The following is an 18,333-nucleotide window of genomic DNA, read 5'->3' as shown; positions in this document are numbered from 1 at the left end:
TTTATATTACACAAAATAAATCATAAAATCATTCAATATTATTAAAAAATCGAATTTTTGTGCTATTGCTTTTTTAAGTTATATAAAATAAAAATTCAATATCGAAGGGAAAGTTTTTCTTAATTCAACAAATATTTAACAGTTACCATTTGAAAATGAGTTATAAACAACAGGTTATTATAAACAAAATTTTTGAACAAATAGTTTATTTAAATCTACATTACATAATCTTTCACTTGTTATCGATTTTATGTGTTACAATCTAATTCCTATTAATTGTTTCACGATTGATTTTTTTTTAATTAGGAAAAAAGTAATATTAACAATAATTGATATTTGTATCATCAAGAGAATTGATTTCTAGGTCGAGACCGATGTAATTGAGATTGTTTACAATTAATTAAATAATTATATTAAAATTATTTTCATATAGGTGATAGAACAAATATAATGAAATAATCGAAGATATTTATTAAACGTGTATTATTTTTATTGAGTAAAAATATCAATAGGGTATTATTGAATTACATACTGTATTAGTTATCAAATAATTTGGATATATCGAAAAATAAAGAGATATTTTATAAAGCGTAGTATTTTCTTATTAGAAGCATTTTATAATTACAAGAATCGTAAAAGCTTGGCATTTTATATTGTCGAGGGAAATCATCGGTATATGTGAGGTAGTCTGGTGACGAAGGTGAACGAGAGAGTTCAACATCGAGAAAGTCGAACGACATCGTATTCCATTGTATACATAGTGACGCGCAAGGTCCGTATAATTATTCCAGTGAGGTTCAACTGTGGTTAGTATCCCCTCGATGATTATCCGACAACGGCACCATGAGCAAGTCCAGCAGCCACTACTCCAGCCACTACAAATGTCCATTTCGTTAATACCAATATCTTATGAAAATTTTCATGAATTAGATCATAAATAAATACATACATCTATTAGATTATATATCTACAAAACAAACAAAAATTCTTTTATAGATTAATAACATTACTAATTTTTGAATATATCCTACTTTTGAAGAAAATCTTTTGTTCAAAATTATTTCTTATTAATAACGAATTAATGGGTTTATGAAAGAAGGATCTGTGTTATATTTTTATCGAAATTTGTTCTTTTTTTTTCTTAGAAACAAGTCCTATGTGAATTTTTTCTGACTCTCATATGAAGTTTCCTATAAAGTATGAACCTTCTTCTAGACACCTATTCAAATATTTCTATTAAGATTCTATCATACATCACGTGAAAATGATGACATGAATATGATGATAAAATTAGATGAATATGTAAATCATTAAATATTTGACTGTTTACCAGGAACATGAGCTGCCACTACCCCGGGTGCAACTGCAGATACAACAGCACCACCATGAGGACCAACCACAGCGGCTGGGACAGCTGCTGGACCAATTATTGCAGTTGCGGGCCCAACCAAAGGTACACCCAAGACACTACGACGTTCTCTTTCCGGAAAAGCTGCCACCATCGCGAACATAGCAAGTACGACGATCTAAAAAAAATACAAAATAATAATAATATATATATTTGAGTCCAATTCTTCTCTATAATATCTCTCCAAATCTTGAACGATTATTTTTACCTCGTTTTAATATAAAAACAAAACAAAAACCAATAAGCTTTCGATATCTCCGAAATATATATTTTAAAATCGTATCCTTTAGAAATAAGAATTTCATCTCAATCTTAAGGTATTATTTTTGCCCGTTGGTTTATTATGCAACACACAAAAGTCTTCTTACATAGGTATACTTACTAAAAATTTCATGATGCTAAAGTTGTTAACTGCGACTTACTCCTTAGGTAAATGCGGTCAATCGATGAACATCATTCGACCTGCTTCGTCTTTTATAGTACTCCTTCCCCTAACTCGTAATAACATGCCGTAGATAGAAATCAAGGTAACGCATATCATTGACTTTCCAGGTGGTAGGTATGCTGTTATCGAAAGGGTGTGGCTCGACTAAGAACGATAAATCAAGAACCGTTTGTTCATGAAACGACCACCGCGCGTCTTGAATTCAACGTTGCTTTAGAAACTAATCCAATCTTACAAGGATCATTCGGAAAGCCCTTTAGTCCTTATTCGGTTATCCATAATACAGTTAATTCTATAACCTATTCGGAATCTTACTCCTCAGGATAAATCCATATTCAAGTAGATTCATACAATGCCGTAACAATGGTAGGATTAAATACTGGAAAGGAGGAATGTGATTGATCGTGACGCGTTACAATATTACGAGAATATCTTCCTTCATTTTACGTTGTCCTTCCTTTCCAAAGAAATCATCTAGACGATGATCCAAGGTACACAGTGATTCCTTTTTGTTTTTTTTTGTGTTTCTCCTCGAGTATATATAATCGTTGGAATCTCTCATGAGGAATATCAGTAACTAAGGTGTAATCGAACGTTAACGTGGTGTGAAGTATCGACAAATTTTTTTCGAGAAGATTTAAAATAAAATAAAAAAAAAAAATAATAGCCTAACGCATATCTCTCGTCGCGAAATAACAACGATGAAGTTATCGGTAAGAATAATAGAGGAAACTTAAATCGTACTGCGTCAACCAAATCTGGCCGAACTATAGAAAAGAATGACAAAAAAAAATAAATTAAAGAAAATAAAGAAAAGGGGGTAACGTTACGATAAGGGAATACGCGTTGGTGGGCGAATAACGTTTGAATCTTGCCAGATGAGAAAAGTTTAATTCGTTTGTTCGTAGTAACGCCCAATGACCGGTGTCGTCGATGAAATACGAGCGACAAAGTATCGAACTCTCGTCTTCGTGTACGTTCAAACTAGAATTACTTATTTCTTCGTTCGATACGTCCGTTAGTAAAGTATCTTTCTCAAGCATCAACTACTATAGTATACGTATACCTTTGCGGCGAAGGGATACTTGCTACGTAGTCCTCCAAAGGTTCTTTATCGAACATCCTTCTCGATAGTTAACAGAGAAAATTTATGTTCTTCCTTGTTTCGAACCTTTTCCCTCTCGAGTTACTTCTATTTCCGGAGATAGATATCGATTTTTCAAAGAAGTAAATCACCAATTACCGAGACTCTTACAACTCTTACACGATATATATATCCAACTTATATATTTTATTATAGGTTTTATATCCACTAGATGTGATAAAATTGTAATAGTATATAACATTTTATATATATAGTTTAATAATTAATTTATTTATTACGATTTGCAAAATTGATTATTTATTATATTGAGAAATATAAATCAAATCTTATATACGAACGTTATGCGTTACGAGTTATGTACGTGTTATATAAAAACGTTACGTCGAAAATTGCACCGCGGAAGTCGCGTAATCATCACACGTTTCTCCGATACGTTCTCTACGTGGATATTTGTTCTTTGTGTCGAAAAGAAAATTAATTGGTATTATTATTTGTTCGAATTTTATTTTATATATCTCGTACGTTCTTATATATATATAAAAAAAAAAAAAGAAATTAAAAAATTATCTCCGTGAATTTCTATGCATTTTTGTTTTTTTTTTTTCTATATTTCTTCGTTTATACATCGATTGTACATTTTATTAAAATATTTTTACGCATTATAATACATCAATGGAAATATGCAAATTGCAAGCGTAGATGATGTCACTACTCTCTATGCATTTATATGCACGTTTAAACTTTATAAATACGAGTATTTACCTTTTGCATATTGTTATATCCATTCAGACCTGATGCAACGATATCCGAAGGTCGGATATTGTTCTCTAATCATAAAACTTGCTGACGCGAGACACGACAATAAACCCGTAGCGGAAATGTAAGATGATTCGTTAGATAATTTGCAGTACATTATACCACAAATGCATAGCAATACATTTCTACGAATCGCATTATTCATTTTGATTTAATAACTATCATAATAATATAAAAGATTTAAAATACAATATTTTGTACTATAATAATATAAAATATATATTATAAATTTGTTCTTTTTTTCCCAGCTCTTGACATTGACTTTATTCTCTTTCGCTCGTGGAAATATTTGGCCTAATCAAGAAAGAGAATATGTTACTGAAAATCCACATAATATTTTATCCGATTATAACGTGCAAGATTCATCGGTTCGTTCATCGAACATACCGATTTTATCAACGTCGATTCTTCCACCCTTAAGAAAAGGTATTTTAATTTCAGATATCATATTAAATAAATTAATATTTGTTATAAAAATACAAATAATTCATTATATCTTTTTTGATAGATTCTATTTCCTGGGCAGGATTTTCTCGTAACAACGAAGGATCTACAAAGAAATCTTCTTTGATCGTAGTCAGTCCTACGGAAGCAACTTTCTCTAATGAAAACGAAATGATGATCGAGCCTATAGCAGTAAATACAATTCAACGATACAGTACATCATTTACAACACCTACCGAGATCATTTCACCAGAGACAAGAACACCCATGTTCGAATCAGTAATTAATCCAAGAACGATAACGGTAGCTCCCGATGGAAATGCAAATATAATTGGTATCGAAAGGAACGATGAAATTGCATCAGACGATAGATCGAAGAAACTATTTCTATGCGGATCTCTACGGAACGAGTTGATCGTGAGCAGACCTGGAAGTGGCTCGGTGTTTATCAAAGGTGAATTTTCCCCCCTCTCCAAAGTTATTACGGTTGCGCAATGAAATTCTCTAGTTAGTTTCTACCTTGGAATTCTATTTCAGGTGCATCCAGAGTTGCCATAATCGATGATGATGCTCAAAATTCTGTTATCGTCTGTCCACCAAGTACGAGTTTGATACCACCATCATCGTTTACAGATGAAAGATTACCAATGGATTTAGAAAGGAAACCATTGACACTAAGACCAAGCGTTATTCTATCCGAAATACCTAAAACTCGTGGTTCCAACGAACGACCTTCGACAATCGTATTAAAAGATTATCTCTTACCACCGTATACCAATTGAAAAAGATAAACATGCAAATATGTTTCGCAAGATTTGTTTCATTGAAAAATTATTCGACCTATCCGAACGTTTAATGAATAATGCTCTTCTTATCGTTCGATATCGTACGGCAATAAAATCAACTCGTTATATTATAAATCGTCGATTCAAATAATTTGTACGTTGACATTTACCGCAAGTAAATTGATTGAACGTAGACGTTAATCAAGCAATAAAATGTTAGTAATGACGTTTCATCGGATCAACAATATATATATGCACGAAACATTAAATAGAAAGCAGTAAGCAAGGACAATGAGATTAGAATCTTATTCATTAACATCATAGTACCGTTAACTGATTGATTTCCCAAATTAATTATTATCGATAATATAATATTTCCTATTGTATACACTAATTGAACAATTTCATTAACAATTTACGATTTTCCGATCGTGTATTTTATTTAATTTATTGATGTAATTTTCCTTTTGTTTTTGAAATCTACCAATGAAATCAGATTAAAAGCGGATGAAACAAGGCTTGACAATTAAGCTTGGAACTCAATTATCAGTGTATCCTTTTCTCTGATTTTCTTTCTCTATCTGTTTCTCTATTTATCTGTCTGTCTCTTTCTCTCTCGTTCTTTCTCCTTCGTAGTAAACGGACTGTGTCGAGTTGGCTCACTCTTAGGGTTCGTATTTGCCGCGTAGTTTCACGAATATTTATTCGTTTCATGCTTGAGCTTCTCTCAACGATTTTAAGCGTGGTCGTCGGCCACCAAGCCAAAACACTTTTGAACTTTGTTTCAATGCGACGTACAACAGAGGAGAATAAATATCTTTGAATGTTATATATATATATATATACAAGATGTTAATGAAATTAATTAAACATTATACAAAAATAATATTAATTTTATTCGAGTTTGTGTCAAAATATTACAAGCTTTTAAATCATGTTATTAACAACACATTTTCATAATTAAAAGAAAAACAAAAATCCCAAGGAAGCTTTTTTAAGCTGGAGCTAATTCCGAAGCAGTTACAATATGCGGAACAGCTGGAGCTTGCGGAACAACTGCAGCTTGCGAAACAGCTACAGCCTGCGAAACAGTTGCAACTTGCGGAACATTTGCAACTTGCGGAACAGTTGCAACTTGCGGAACAGTTGCAACTTGTGGAACAGTTGCAACTTGCGGAACAGTTGCAACTTGTGGAACAGTTGCAACTTGCGGAACAGTTGCAACTTGTGGAACAGTTGCAACCTGCGGAACAGTTGCAACTTGTGGAACAGCCTCAACCTGCGGAATAGCTGCAACTTGCGGAACAGCCGCAACCTGCGGAACAGTTGCAACTTGCGGAACAGCTGCAACCTGCTCAACACCTTGAACCGGAACTACCACAGGTGATTCGACAAGAACCGGTTCGATTACTTTTTCAATTACTTCTGGAGACTTGATTACATTGCATCCATTGGTGGGTTCTAATTGATCACCTTCTCCATTATTTAGATTAGAACGTAAATTGCCAAAGTAGGATCTATAATTACCTAACATTGATTTGAATAGATCGGCTGCACTTAACGTTTTATCGTACATGTGTTTTCCAAATTTACTCAAATTTAATTTCTTTAATATTTTTCCTATTTTTCCTTTTGAATGACCATGATGGTGACAGACTACCACCTGTGACAGATGAAATAATATTATCATGTTAATTAATTATATTACATTTATTTATTTCGTTTCATTTTATTAACATAATACTTACGTGCATCGATGCGAAGAGAAAAATAATCGTTAATGTTACTTTCTTAGATTTCATTTTACAATTAAAGGGGATCGATCCCGTATGTAACTTCTAATACAACTCTTTAATTTTGTATTCTGAAATAAATTACGTTAAACGAGTTGCTTTTATATGTATTCCCAAATACTACACACTAATTACAAAAATATTCGGTATTATCTTACGAGTTTTCAATGTATCATTGATACAAAATTTATTGTTTTCAGCACGTTTCGTCTGTCAGTCTCAACCGATAAGATGTACTTCTCATTCTTCATTTACGTAAGTGAAGACCTTTCGTAGTCCAAGTTCGAGAAAGTTTTCAATTTCTTAGATTGTTTTAATGTTAAATATAATATCTGTAATTAAAATTGATATTACCATCCTCCTTCGGTTATATAATATATATTCTAAAGAAATACAAGAATATATTTTTAATGTCATTTATTATTACACAAAAGCGTTCGAACGAAATGAAATTAAGATTTATAATTGCGGTGAAAACATAGAAGAATTTCTTTCTTCGTGCAAGCGAAATTTAATTAAACCGTAGTTTTAGTTTCTACGACTTCGGAGAATATATTTTTACTTCAGATTGAAACTAACGTTTCGAACGCGAATAATTTGATTATTTTTCGAATGATCGATGATTACAAAATTTATACATTGAATTTGTTGTATTAATTTTTTTCTATTAATCAATTTTTATTGATTCATTCCTTTTTTTTCCTATGCCGTGAATATAATTATGAGGTAATTAGAAATTTGCAAAAACATATTTGAAATTTTCTGATAGTCGTTTATAAAGGGCACCTGCAAATGTTCAATTTAGAAAACGATTAATGGTCTCTCATTCGAATGAAAAATTATTTTTTCACAGTTTCGTTGGTTCAACGCAATTAACCCGGGATTAATGTATCCGATATTGTATAAAATTGTAAATGAAAAACAATCTCGCTTTCATGAAAGGATAAATTACTACATTGTCGTCGTCGTTAATTCTTTAATTCGTCCATTCAATTTTCGAATAATATTTATTGCTGTAATTAAAAATCATTTTCGAAATAAGCAATGGTGCATTATCTTAATCGATTGGAAAAATTATGGTAGGAACATAAATACAACTGTTGAATTCATATCGTGTTTAATAAAAAATATTATGTTATAAATTAAACACTCTTTGAAAAAAAAAAACCGCAAATAAATGTTCGATCGAATTTAATATGCGAAATTAAATCTGTATCGTTCGATGCGATAGAAAAGACAATACTTCTTTCGAAATTATTCAATAATTCGAATATCGTTTATATGTGACAACAGTAATTTAATATAGTATTGAGAATTATCTAGCATATTTGTGAAAATTCTCTTTTTGCTTATAATATTATTATTATTTCGCAATATGATGAACATGGACAAAAGCTTTATAATTATCTACTTAATAATCTCTATATATATATATATATATACGACAGTTTAATATTTGTCTTCATTTTTCGAAAAAAGAAAAAGTATTTTAAGTGAACGAATTAATAACGATATGACATGAATAAGCGATAACTTCATTATGTACTTTCATTATCGATGCATATCGAATACGTGAAACGAATCGTAAAATTGTTTGACCCTCTTTTGAAAATGTTATTCCGGGTATTTGTTGAGTAATCTGGTACCTCTACTTTGCATAAACGATAAAATATTCTCAAATCGATTTAAGCTCAATCAACTAATTTTCGATTTTACAAATATTTTTCCAAAAAAGTAATCATCAATCGTTATTAATTCGTTTAATAAGAACGTATCTATTTATTTGCGTACGATAATAAATATCGTAATTTTTTTTTCTTTATGGAATCGTAAATGTTTCGTTTGTGTTGTTAATGGTATTTCCGCACAATTAGAAATAACAACGATAAACCCCTGTGTTTCAGGATTAATTCATTTAAAAAATCATCGATAGATAGACGTAAATATAGGAGCACTTTGATATACCGATTATTACGGTTAATTTGAATTTAATGATTACCGAAATCATCAATGCGTGAACCACTATAATAACAACCGTGCGAAAATTGATCCTTTAATATTCAAATTGATTGCTGAAGTAACCTTTATGATATATTTAATTTCATTATTATCGCGAACCCGATATTCTTTCGAGGTTGTTAAACTTTCGACATTTCGGAACAACCATTAGCATAACAAAAGTGTAAAAATAAAAAAGAAGAACCGTGAACGTGGTCGAAGGTTTACGAGATAAAACATGCTCTCGGTTACGCATAAACGTTGTTTCAACCATTTCAAATGATTCCCATGGTTTAATGCGTTTCCACAGGAAGTCGATGCACTTTTCTTCTTTCAAAAGAATCGTAAAATCGAGCGTAACGGAAGTCCGTATCAGCGGTTGCAAGAGCGAAAAAAGAAAAAGGGGGGAGGGAAAAAAAATGAAAATGAAAATAAAAAAAACATTCGGTAGGAAGAAACGTTGAAACATAATAGGTGCATTAAAAGGATTTAATCATTTCCGCACGTACGAATAAACAAATATGTTACCGACGATTTATAATCCGACATTTAATGAAATAATAATAAAAGCAAAAAGAATTCTCCTTCCCTTCAGCCACTCCCATAAAAAAAAAAAAATCAAAGGGAGAAACACTTTAACCGTAGACAATTCGAAATGTGGTTACAACGTTCGATAGAAAATTAAATAAAGTCATTGGGAGCTTTTCGGGAATGGTCGTGAACGGTAGAGAACGCACGTCCGGTATTTTGTGCTGGTAGGTATTATTTTCGAAGCATTTTCCCGACATTTTCCTGGCATTTTCGAGCCAGCAGCTCGATATAGTCGACGAGGGAGGTGATAGTGCATTAGGGAAGAGAGTGCACGGAAGAGTACGGGCATGGTGTACGACCATTAAGAGAATTACCAAAGGTGCGTAGTTGCTGTTTTTTGTCGGTCCGAGCATGGGGAAAATTGGCACGTTTATTGCGTTTACGTTGTCCCTCGACGTTGAATCGATATAAAGACAAGAACGTTTGATCTTACCGTAATAGTATTTTAACCCTTTCACTACGGCCGTGTTTTTCGCATCGATAGTTCTATTGAACACACCGTTGCAACGAAACTGCATGCACGTTTGTTTTGTTTCTATTTTTCGATAAATTCGATAATACGAACATACATACATCGAACGAAACTTTAAAAATCGTCTTTTAGTTAATCGTCGTTTAGAAACGTAACTTGGCAGACGGGTTATTCGTTCTCGCTATACTTGGATCGATGCCATCTTTTCTAATGTCCGTGGGCTTAAAGGGATCTTAAAAAAGGATGGATTTCATGATGCCGAACTCGTAAAGCGAAATTCTACGGTTGCAATTTCTACGGTTCCCTATCCTTCCCCAAAGAGGATTAAATCTACCCATCGAGAGATACTTATGTGTCTTTCTTTTAATCTCGCCAAACAGGCTTCTATCTCAAAGATTGAAACGTTTCCACATACATCCAATCAACGTTTGTTACCATTTTCGTAAATGCTCTACCAAATCATTTTTCTCTTTCTTTATTTACCACCAGCATCCAGTTTCTACCCTTCCCCCCGTTCTCCTCTCTTTCTCTTCCTCTCCACCAATCATTTCTATCCCACAGCTTTTTTGTTTATCACGTTATTCCATTTATATTTAGTTTTAACGCCCATTTACTTTTTTATTTTATAAAAAACTGTAATATATTATATTGAAAGTAGACATTATAAATTTGTTATTCATTGAAAAGAATTTTTTACTGGTCGTGAAAATGTTACTTAACATTTTATGCGATGAACGCATACGCGTAATAAAATCATTTATTTTTGTCATTATTTTGATCAAAAAACATTGCATCGTCAGGTTATATTTCATAATATATTTTACTTGCGTTAATACGATGGAAATCAATTTCTTGGATTTGTATTGCATTGATATAATACAAATTTTTCGTACGAATACAAGAAAGAATAGGATTATAATATTTTGATATTGATGTTTCGAAATAATTTATAACAAAAATGTTCGTACAAATGTGATAATAATGTGATCGATAAAATTTGATCAAATTTTCGTAGTATTGTAATACTTTTATTTCTTTTTAATTGAATAAATATTCTATATTTAACTTGTAAAAAACTGTGTAATAATATCTTCAAAACTTATCCAACGTTAAACGAAAATAAAAAAATTCGTCGTAGAAATATTTGAAGATGATATAGCACGAAAAATAAATGTTCTCGAGGTATGAACAATTGCAAATTGTTACATGTAGGAGATAGATAAAAGTGAGTTTAATTTCGTCATACAATTGACGAAAGTCGTTCGTATCTTTGCGAAGACAATACCGACGTGTCTTACGAAAGATCGAGCATACCGTTTATCTTCTATCATTTTTAAATAAAAAAAAAACTACTTAATTTTATTACGTTTTATTCCTTTAACGAGATAGTAAGAAAAATTCATATATACTATATCTATATTCTTATATATAAAATCACTTTATTATCAATATAGCGATAAAATTTACACCTACGAAATGTAAAAGGTTAATATTTTAACAAAAGGATTTGTACCTTTCGAATTAAATAACGTATCACCTATTCGATTGTAAAGCTTAATTAATTAATTTTAATAACGAAATATCGAAAACGTTATAAAATATCATGAAGCATAAAATATTTTACATTTAATTTTATATAACAATAATAATAATAATTAAAATGAACCTTAATTATGGTATAGGATAATAAAAGATAAAATACGTACGTATTTTAATAAATATCAACGTATCGATCCATCGGTTTTTCGTTATTTTCTTATTTTTTTTTTGTTCGAATAATAAATCGATAACGCGCGCTTTAATCCGAGACGACAGTTATAAATTCCTCGTTCATCATTTTTCCTATCTTCATTCGTCTTCGCTTGTCTCCGAACCGAAATGGAATGAAGCTTTTAATGAAGCGAACATTAATTTCAAATTTTCTTCGTATTATATCATTAAAATCGTTTGCGTAAATGATATTCAACGATTGTTCTCAATACTGTCGAATTAATCATCTTATAGATTTATTCGTACGAATTGAAAATGAAACTAAAGATAATTATAAATCGATAAACGACGGATAGAATAAAAATGATTATATTGTAGATTCCAGGAATTGGTAATAAAGAAGGGCAGACGGAGGGAGGGGGGCTTACAAAAAGAAAGAGAGAAAAAATATATATAAAAAAAAAAAAAAAGAAAAACCAACGAAAATTTAAAAAATCGAGCCAACAAATAATGGCGATCAGTGAAAAAAACAAAAGCCCGGTTTATTTTTGTTGTGTCGGGAAAAGAATGGAACCGTAGCTGCATCATACGATCGGCTAATTGCCTCCCATTTAACTGGCTTTTAACCAGCCGCTTATCGTTTGGCAACGATATTCCCAAACTCGTTTCGGAACCATTGTAGGCGTTCACCTTCCCTACCAAATGCCAACGAGAAAATGCCTTGTAATCCAGAGTAATTTAAAGATAACGAAAAACGATATAGCCCTTACAACGCACAGGTTCAATAAATTTTTCTAAAACCATCCCTAACTGGGGGATGAACAAAATCTTCTTGGATGAACGTCTCATAAACGCGAACCTGCTGCATCTTTTGTTTTCCAATATTTTTTTTCGAACAAAAATTTGATAAAGTCGATTATTGTTTTTCTAATTCTTAAACGTAATTCAATATTTTTACAAGATAAAATGTCTCAAAGATTTATTTTTTAATTCACATAATTTATAACTGGACTAGCAATAAACTTTCTAATATATCATCATTCCTAACTGTCACATCAGTTTTAACATATTTATGGTTAGTTATAGAAATAAAGAGATCAAAGTTTTCTAAGCTTCTTTTATGTTAGTAGAAAAGCGTTAGTGAGAGGACAACTCTAACTGTCCGAGACCAAAGCTTTTCGATAAAACTTTCTCACCAGCGAATACGTTAGCAAACACTTTTAATCCGTCGAGGCGTAACTTTTCATTGGCTTTCTGCGACAATGCCGAAATCGATGACAAACTCGTTCCTACATTTCTCCATCCGAAAATAGATAACCGGCTCTTCTGAAAACGAGAACAACTTTTACCAAGTCCTAAATAAAACGTGTACGTAAGCACTTATTTACCTTCATCGAAAGAAAACTTTTCTAATCTAGCATAAAATAGGCCCAACAAAGGTGATTACAAATTTATTTCCACGTTTTCATGATTTATTTAACAAAATATATACTTCAATTAGCGTCTCCTTTCTTTCCTCCCCCCTCCACGCCCCCCAGAAAGTTCTGAAAATAAATTACAATCGTATTTGGGTCGTAAAAAGATTTTGTAACGTGGTTTTCAACGTTGTATTAAAACACACGTGTGCACCACGTAGCACGTGCATTAAGGAATTAAGGATCTGTGTTATACACGTGTATTAACACATGACAGGAATTAAGGATCTGTGTTCTTAACACACATGTACACACGGCACGTAAACCGTGTTTTTGGATTCGCTAACACTTGTAAGTATGTATATACATGGGGGTTTTCAGACACGCGCGGATCAGTTAGAGTATTATCGTGAAATAAAATATTTGTTGCAGGTATATGTAAACATATTAAAGAGTTGTTTATTTCAAGCTATTATCGAGATAAAATTTTTTATTTTTATATTCAACTGTTATACATGTAATATTATATTTATACACGAATACACGGATGCTTATATTATAAATTGCACGAATTAAAATTTATATTCGTTTTATTTTTTTTTAGTCGCACGATATCATCTTTACTGTAATGTACAATTTTGTGAAAAAGCAAATAATAAAACACAGAAAAACGATAATAATCTTTGATTATCAAATAGAAAGAATAATTTTAGACAAGGATTATGAACATAATCTTTTCAGTCGATCTCATTCGCTTGCAAATAGAATATATTCCACAGAGATTTTCAGAGAAATGAAGGAATGAAAATAGAAGGAAGGAAAATGGAAAAAGAGGAAAAAATAAAAGAAGATATTTCCTCAGGATTTACTCAGGAAAGTTTCCACAAGGTGAACAGAAGTAAGATACGAAGTCCCTAATTTTAATAAGTCAGTATTATACATTAGATCAATGGTTACGTCGAGATTTAAAAAAAATCAATTTTTAATTGCTTTTATATTTTCGAAAAAATTTTACTTGCACGTTTTCAAACAAATTTTATTTTCCAACTATAATTCATTAATCAGAAATAAATTAGCCAAATCGCAATACGAATTAGAAGATAATATAATACTGTAAGTCTTGGGGATGAACCGTCGTTTATTTTCTTTTTAATAAATTAACAATTACATTTTTCTATGTAACTTTAAAAAAAGAAACGAAATGGATTTAATTATAAATAATCACGAAAATAACTACTTCAATTTTTCCCGCTTGGTACAACGCCATCGGCCGGAGAAAGCGGCAAGCAGTAAGTTCTTTAGAAATCTCTGTTACCAACTTGGAAATAGCTTAAAATAATATCAAGGTTCGTGTCTCGACTAAAACTTTACTCCGACATCGCGAAAACGCACATGTTGTAAGACCTGTTGCACGGCTTATCAAGTATGCGTGCAACTTTAATCGATTCTAATTTAACTCTATCATACAATATCGAAGAAAAATATTCTCTTATTCAGTATATCCAATTAATATCGAAACAATCGATTAAAGAATTAAAATAGAATTAAAAGAAAAGAAAATTTATGAATCTCGTTATTATTAAAATTGATATTAAACTTGCTATATATATAAAAAAAGAAAATTATTTTTATTTGATATGTAAAAAATAAAAGTATGATAAAATATACAATTGATATATTTAAAACAATCAAGTTTTTCGTTTGCGAACGAATGTATAGAGTAATTAAAAAATTGAGAAAAAAATAAAATTGTAAAAAACAAAGATACATGATAAAAAGAGAGAGATATATTCTCTCCCATGAGATATTACACGTTGTAGCACGTGTTAACAGGTGACGCATGCGCAAACGTTATCGGAGCACATGGCCGGCTCGAGGAGGAGTATTGGATGATCGGGTAGGTTCGGGTAGCTTCGCAAGTCGACGACCGAACTACCGACAGTCGTGCGCCGGCCGCTGTTACGGAAGGATGTGTTTATTTATGTTTGTGCGACAATGATTCTCGAGTATCCTTACAGGTTATGTTTACGCGTGTTGTCGGGTTAGATCGAGAACGAACGTTTGAATTGTCGCGCGTTTAATAAATTATCTCACTATTGTCTATTGCAAGGAACTTCAATTTCATCTCAACATCTAATTCTACAACTTTACGAGGAAGATCCAAGGGAAATTCTCTACGAGCAGAATTCATCAGGAAAATCAACTTTAAGAAGAAGGATCGAAAGGAAGGTAGGAAAAAATTGTTCAAAGTAAACGAATAATCTTTTTTTATAATTTTTATATTTTATTATTTTTGATCGTTAACTTATATGTACTGTACCTTTTTCTTTTTTTATTTTTTGTCAACTAGCTTATAATAACTCGTGCGATATATTTGTACCTTTTTCTCTATTTTTTCTTTTTTATTTTTATTTCGTTAATCTTAAAACAAGAAATTCGTTGTGAAAAAGTACCTGTTCATCGATCACCACGTGGTATCTTTTGAAAATACATGGCAAATACGTTTTTTATTTTGTCTTTTGTCTTTTTTATTTCGTTAAGAATTATATAAACAGGTCAAGTATACGACTCGAACGTCCTCCTTTTATCGGGGCGTACTAGTAAGTTAGTTAGGCGAATATGGAGCACGTCGAAGGAAGGAATCGTTGACCGTTCGAAGTCTTACGATTTCAACTACGAAGCTTCTCTATACTTTTTTTTTTTCTTCTTCTTTTTATGTTTTTTTTCTCTCTCTTTATCTCTCCTGTTCTCTTGAATAAACGACGACGATGTTGGGCGGGGGAAAAAAAACTTTCTTCCAACGAATCGAATTTTCTTCTTTAACTTTTACGCGTTGACGTTCTAGCAGACGACTAGTTACTAAAAGTTCTTTTTAATTTTATTTTGTATTTACGTTTTAGTTCGTATTTAATTGCATTTTTTTTTTTTTTTTTTAAAAAAACTTCCAATGAAAGAAGCATTTAATTTCTTTTCCTTTCTTTTTTTTTGTATTTTTTTTATTAGAGAACTACGAGAAAATGAACTACGATAATCGTAGATAATTTTCTTTGAACGAGTACGTTTATCTGTAATTTAATTACCCGTATTATATTTAAAATATATTATCTTGATAATTGTTAAAACATATCGAATATAAACGACCGTTGACCTCTACAACACATGGTACCTATCCACAGTACGAATTTAAACCGTACAAGTTTTATGCAGTGGTAGCCATTTATCAGAGCTTGTAGTATGGGAACTGCGAATACCATTTTCAGTTGTATATATATATGTATATGTGCCACATATATATGCCGCTAATTTTATAATCGACCATAACTCTGTTGTTGTTGTTGTTGTTACTCCGACTGGCTGAAATGAATTTATGGTAGATCCTTTTAAAAGAGGAAAAACAAAAAAAAAACAAACAATAAACTCGTTGCATAGATTTTAATTGTATCGAAAAAAAAGGATACGTTGTTTTCAATTTAATATGCGTTAATTAGCTATTTTCATTTAGTACGTGCAAACTAAATAAAAAAGAAAAATATACCTTGATTTATATTATTTTCCTTTTCATTTTTTGTTTTTCTTTCTCCTTTAAAAAAGAGACACCCATCCTCAACGCTTCTTCCACCCCGTACAAAATGTCAGAGTAATTCGATTGAAAAGCAGTTTACGACATCGTAACTATCGATAAGTCTTCTGCGTTTCACGCGGTAAACTACTTTTCACAGAAAACTAGACGTGAACTATTTGTCCCACGTGCGAGTTGAAGTACCGGCAAATTAAAGTAGAACGTGCTTTCGTGTTACGTTCTCTTCTTTTTCTTTTCTTTGCTTTTTCTTTTCTTTTCTTTTCTATTCTATTCTTTTTATTTTTCTTATTCTTTTCTTCCACGCGCACCTGCTTTTCGCGTATCTTTTTCGAATAGGGAAGACCATTATTTTGTATCCTTTTACTTTCGGTAGGAGGTTAATCGTAAGAATAAAATATGGGGTACATCGTCTTGAGATTTATTTATTCGCGCGCGAATAATGGAAATAATTTTGATAATGTAAATATATATAATATCATTTCTTCTTTCTTTTTCTTTTTTTTTTTAGATACCAATTTAAAATGATTTTAATTATATCGGATATTTTTACTTTATTCGTAATAACCATAATAATAATAATAATCACGGTAACTGCGTTCGTGTCGCGTTTTAATTCCACTTTCATAAAATTACAGAGATATTTTAACGAGTTCGCGGTTATAAAGTTTACAGAGTCATTAAACGTTATCTCCATTTAGAGTTTAGTAATATACTTCGCTACCCAAATTTTTATTTTTATCACGTAATAATATAACAGATCGTAAAAAAATGTATACATTGAAAGAGATTGTCTTGAAGAATGTCTTATGCTTGTTTCCTTCCAAAATATTTCATGTATAGAAAAACAGGTGAACAAAAAATTTCAAAAATAAAGAACGTGCGTGACTACCATATACGATAGCAGTGAAACTCGTTTTATCATGTAGAAAATAATAAATTTATTAATATATGCAGTGGACTCTTTTAAAATCGTACACAGTTATGCTTATCAGATGAATTACATATTTAATGAGTTTTCATTGAAAGAATTATTTATAACAAAAAATTGTTTCGAGTCTCACACAACGACAAAATTTCTATACAATATTTTCTTTTCTTTTATAAAAGTAAATTTAAGCCGAAAAAAAATATCCTAAATTTGTCAACCCACCACCCTATGTATAATACTATATTTAATCGATATTGCAAAGAGATGTTTTGGAAGGACGATAAATTATGAAAATGGGTAGAAAGGATAAGGAAAAAGTGCTAAGTGAAAAATATATATATTCGTAAAATAGTCTTACTAAGGTGACCAATTTTTTTATTTTTCTCTTTCTATCTCTCTCTCTCCTTTTCTCTCAATATCCTATACTTTTTCGAGTTCCTACTCATCCTTTTCTTCTCTCTCTCTTTCTACCTATTTCTCGTGATTAAGGCGTTTCTATAGCCACGACGAATTATCGTCGAATAAAGCCTCTCGATTAAGGCGAGCTGCGAGCGACGGCAAACGAATCGGAAGAATTTCGTTTAACAGCTCTCTCTCTGTCTCTCTCTTCTTCTTCTTTTCAAAGGACTCTCTCAAGTTGGAATTCAAGAGAGCAAAACCAAAAAAAAAAAAAAAAGAGAGAGAGAGAGAAAATATCTTTCAATGATGTCAACTGTCTCACCTTTTTTTTTCTTTTCTTTACGTATTAATTATTATAGGAAAATTGATCTCGTTAAAATAAATGTTTTAAAAAGTATGAAAAGAGAAGTAAGAGATATATATATATATATATATATATATATA

At 31.3% G+C, this 18,333-nt stretch overlaps 3 protein-coding genes across 9 annotated transcripts in view; 2 read left to right on the top strand and 1 right to left on the bottom strand.

The window, feature by feature from the left end:
- Window positions 1–483: 483 nt before the first annotated feature.
- Window positions 484–1,847, bottom strand: LOC106783731. Its single transcript, XM_014742523.1, has 3 exons — window positions 1,791–1,847; window positions 1,331–1,526; window positions 484–875 (listed from the first exon to the last, which is right to left on the bottom strand). The coding sequence occupies exons 1-3, from the start codon at window positions 1,800–1,802 to the stop codon at window positions 826–828; spliced, it is 258 nt and encodes an 85-aa protein (XP_014598009.1). The 5' UTR covers window positions 1,803–1,847; the 3' UTR covers window positions 484–825.
- Window positions 1,848–2,554: 707 nt separating this feature from the next.
- On the top strand, window positions 2,555–5,136 carry LOC106783724. The gene is made up of 4 exons (XM_014742515.1): window positions 2,555–2,566; window positions 4,023–4,200; window positions 4,283–4,672; window positions 4,756–5,136. Exons 1-4 carry the CDS (start codon window positions 2,555–2,557, stop codon window positions 4,998–5,000), a joined length of 825 nt encoding a protein of 274 aa, XP_014598001.1. The 3' UTR covers window positions 5,001–5,136.
- A 9,798-nt stretch (window positions 5,137–14,934) lies between these two features.
- LOC106783794 (glutamate receptor ionotropic, kainate 2) overlaps window positions 14,935–18,333 on the top strand; it is a 79,793-nt gene continuing 76,394 nt past the window's right edge. For all 7 annotated transcript variants that reach the window (XM_014742665.1, XM_014742663.1, XM_014742664.1 and 4 more), the window contains exon 1: window positions 14,935–15,211. The gene's annotated coding sequence lies outside the window, so the exon portion shown is untranslated. The remainder of the gene's footprint in view (window positions 15,212–18,333) is intronic.

The sequence above is a fragment of the Polistes canadensis genome, unplaced genomic scaffold (genome assembly GCF_001313835.1).
Source record: "Polistes canadensis isolate GaletaPanama2010 unplaced genomic scaffold, ASM131383v1 scaffold_25, whole genome shotgun sequence".
Lineage (NCBI taxonomy): Eukaryota > Metazoa > Arthropoda > Insecta > Hymenoptera > Vespidae > Polistes > Polistes canadensis.
This window is presented reverse-complemented; position numbering and strand designations above follow the sequence as displayed.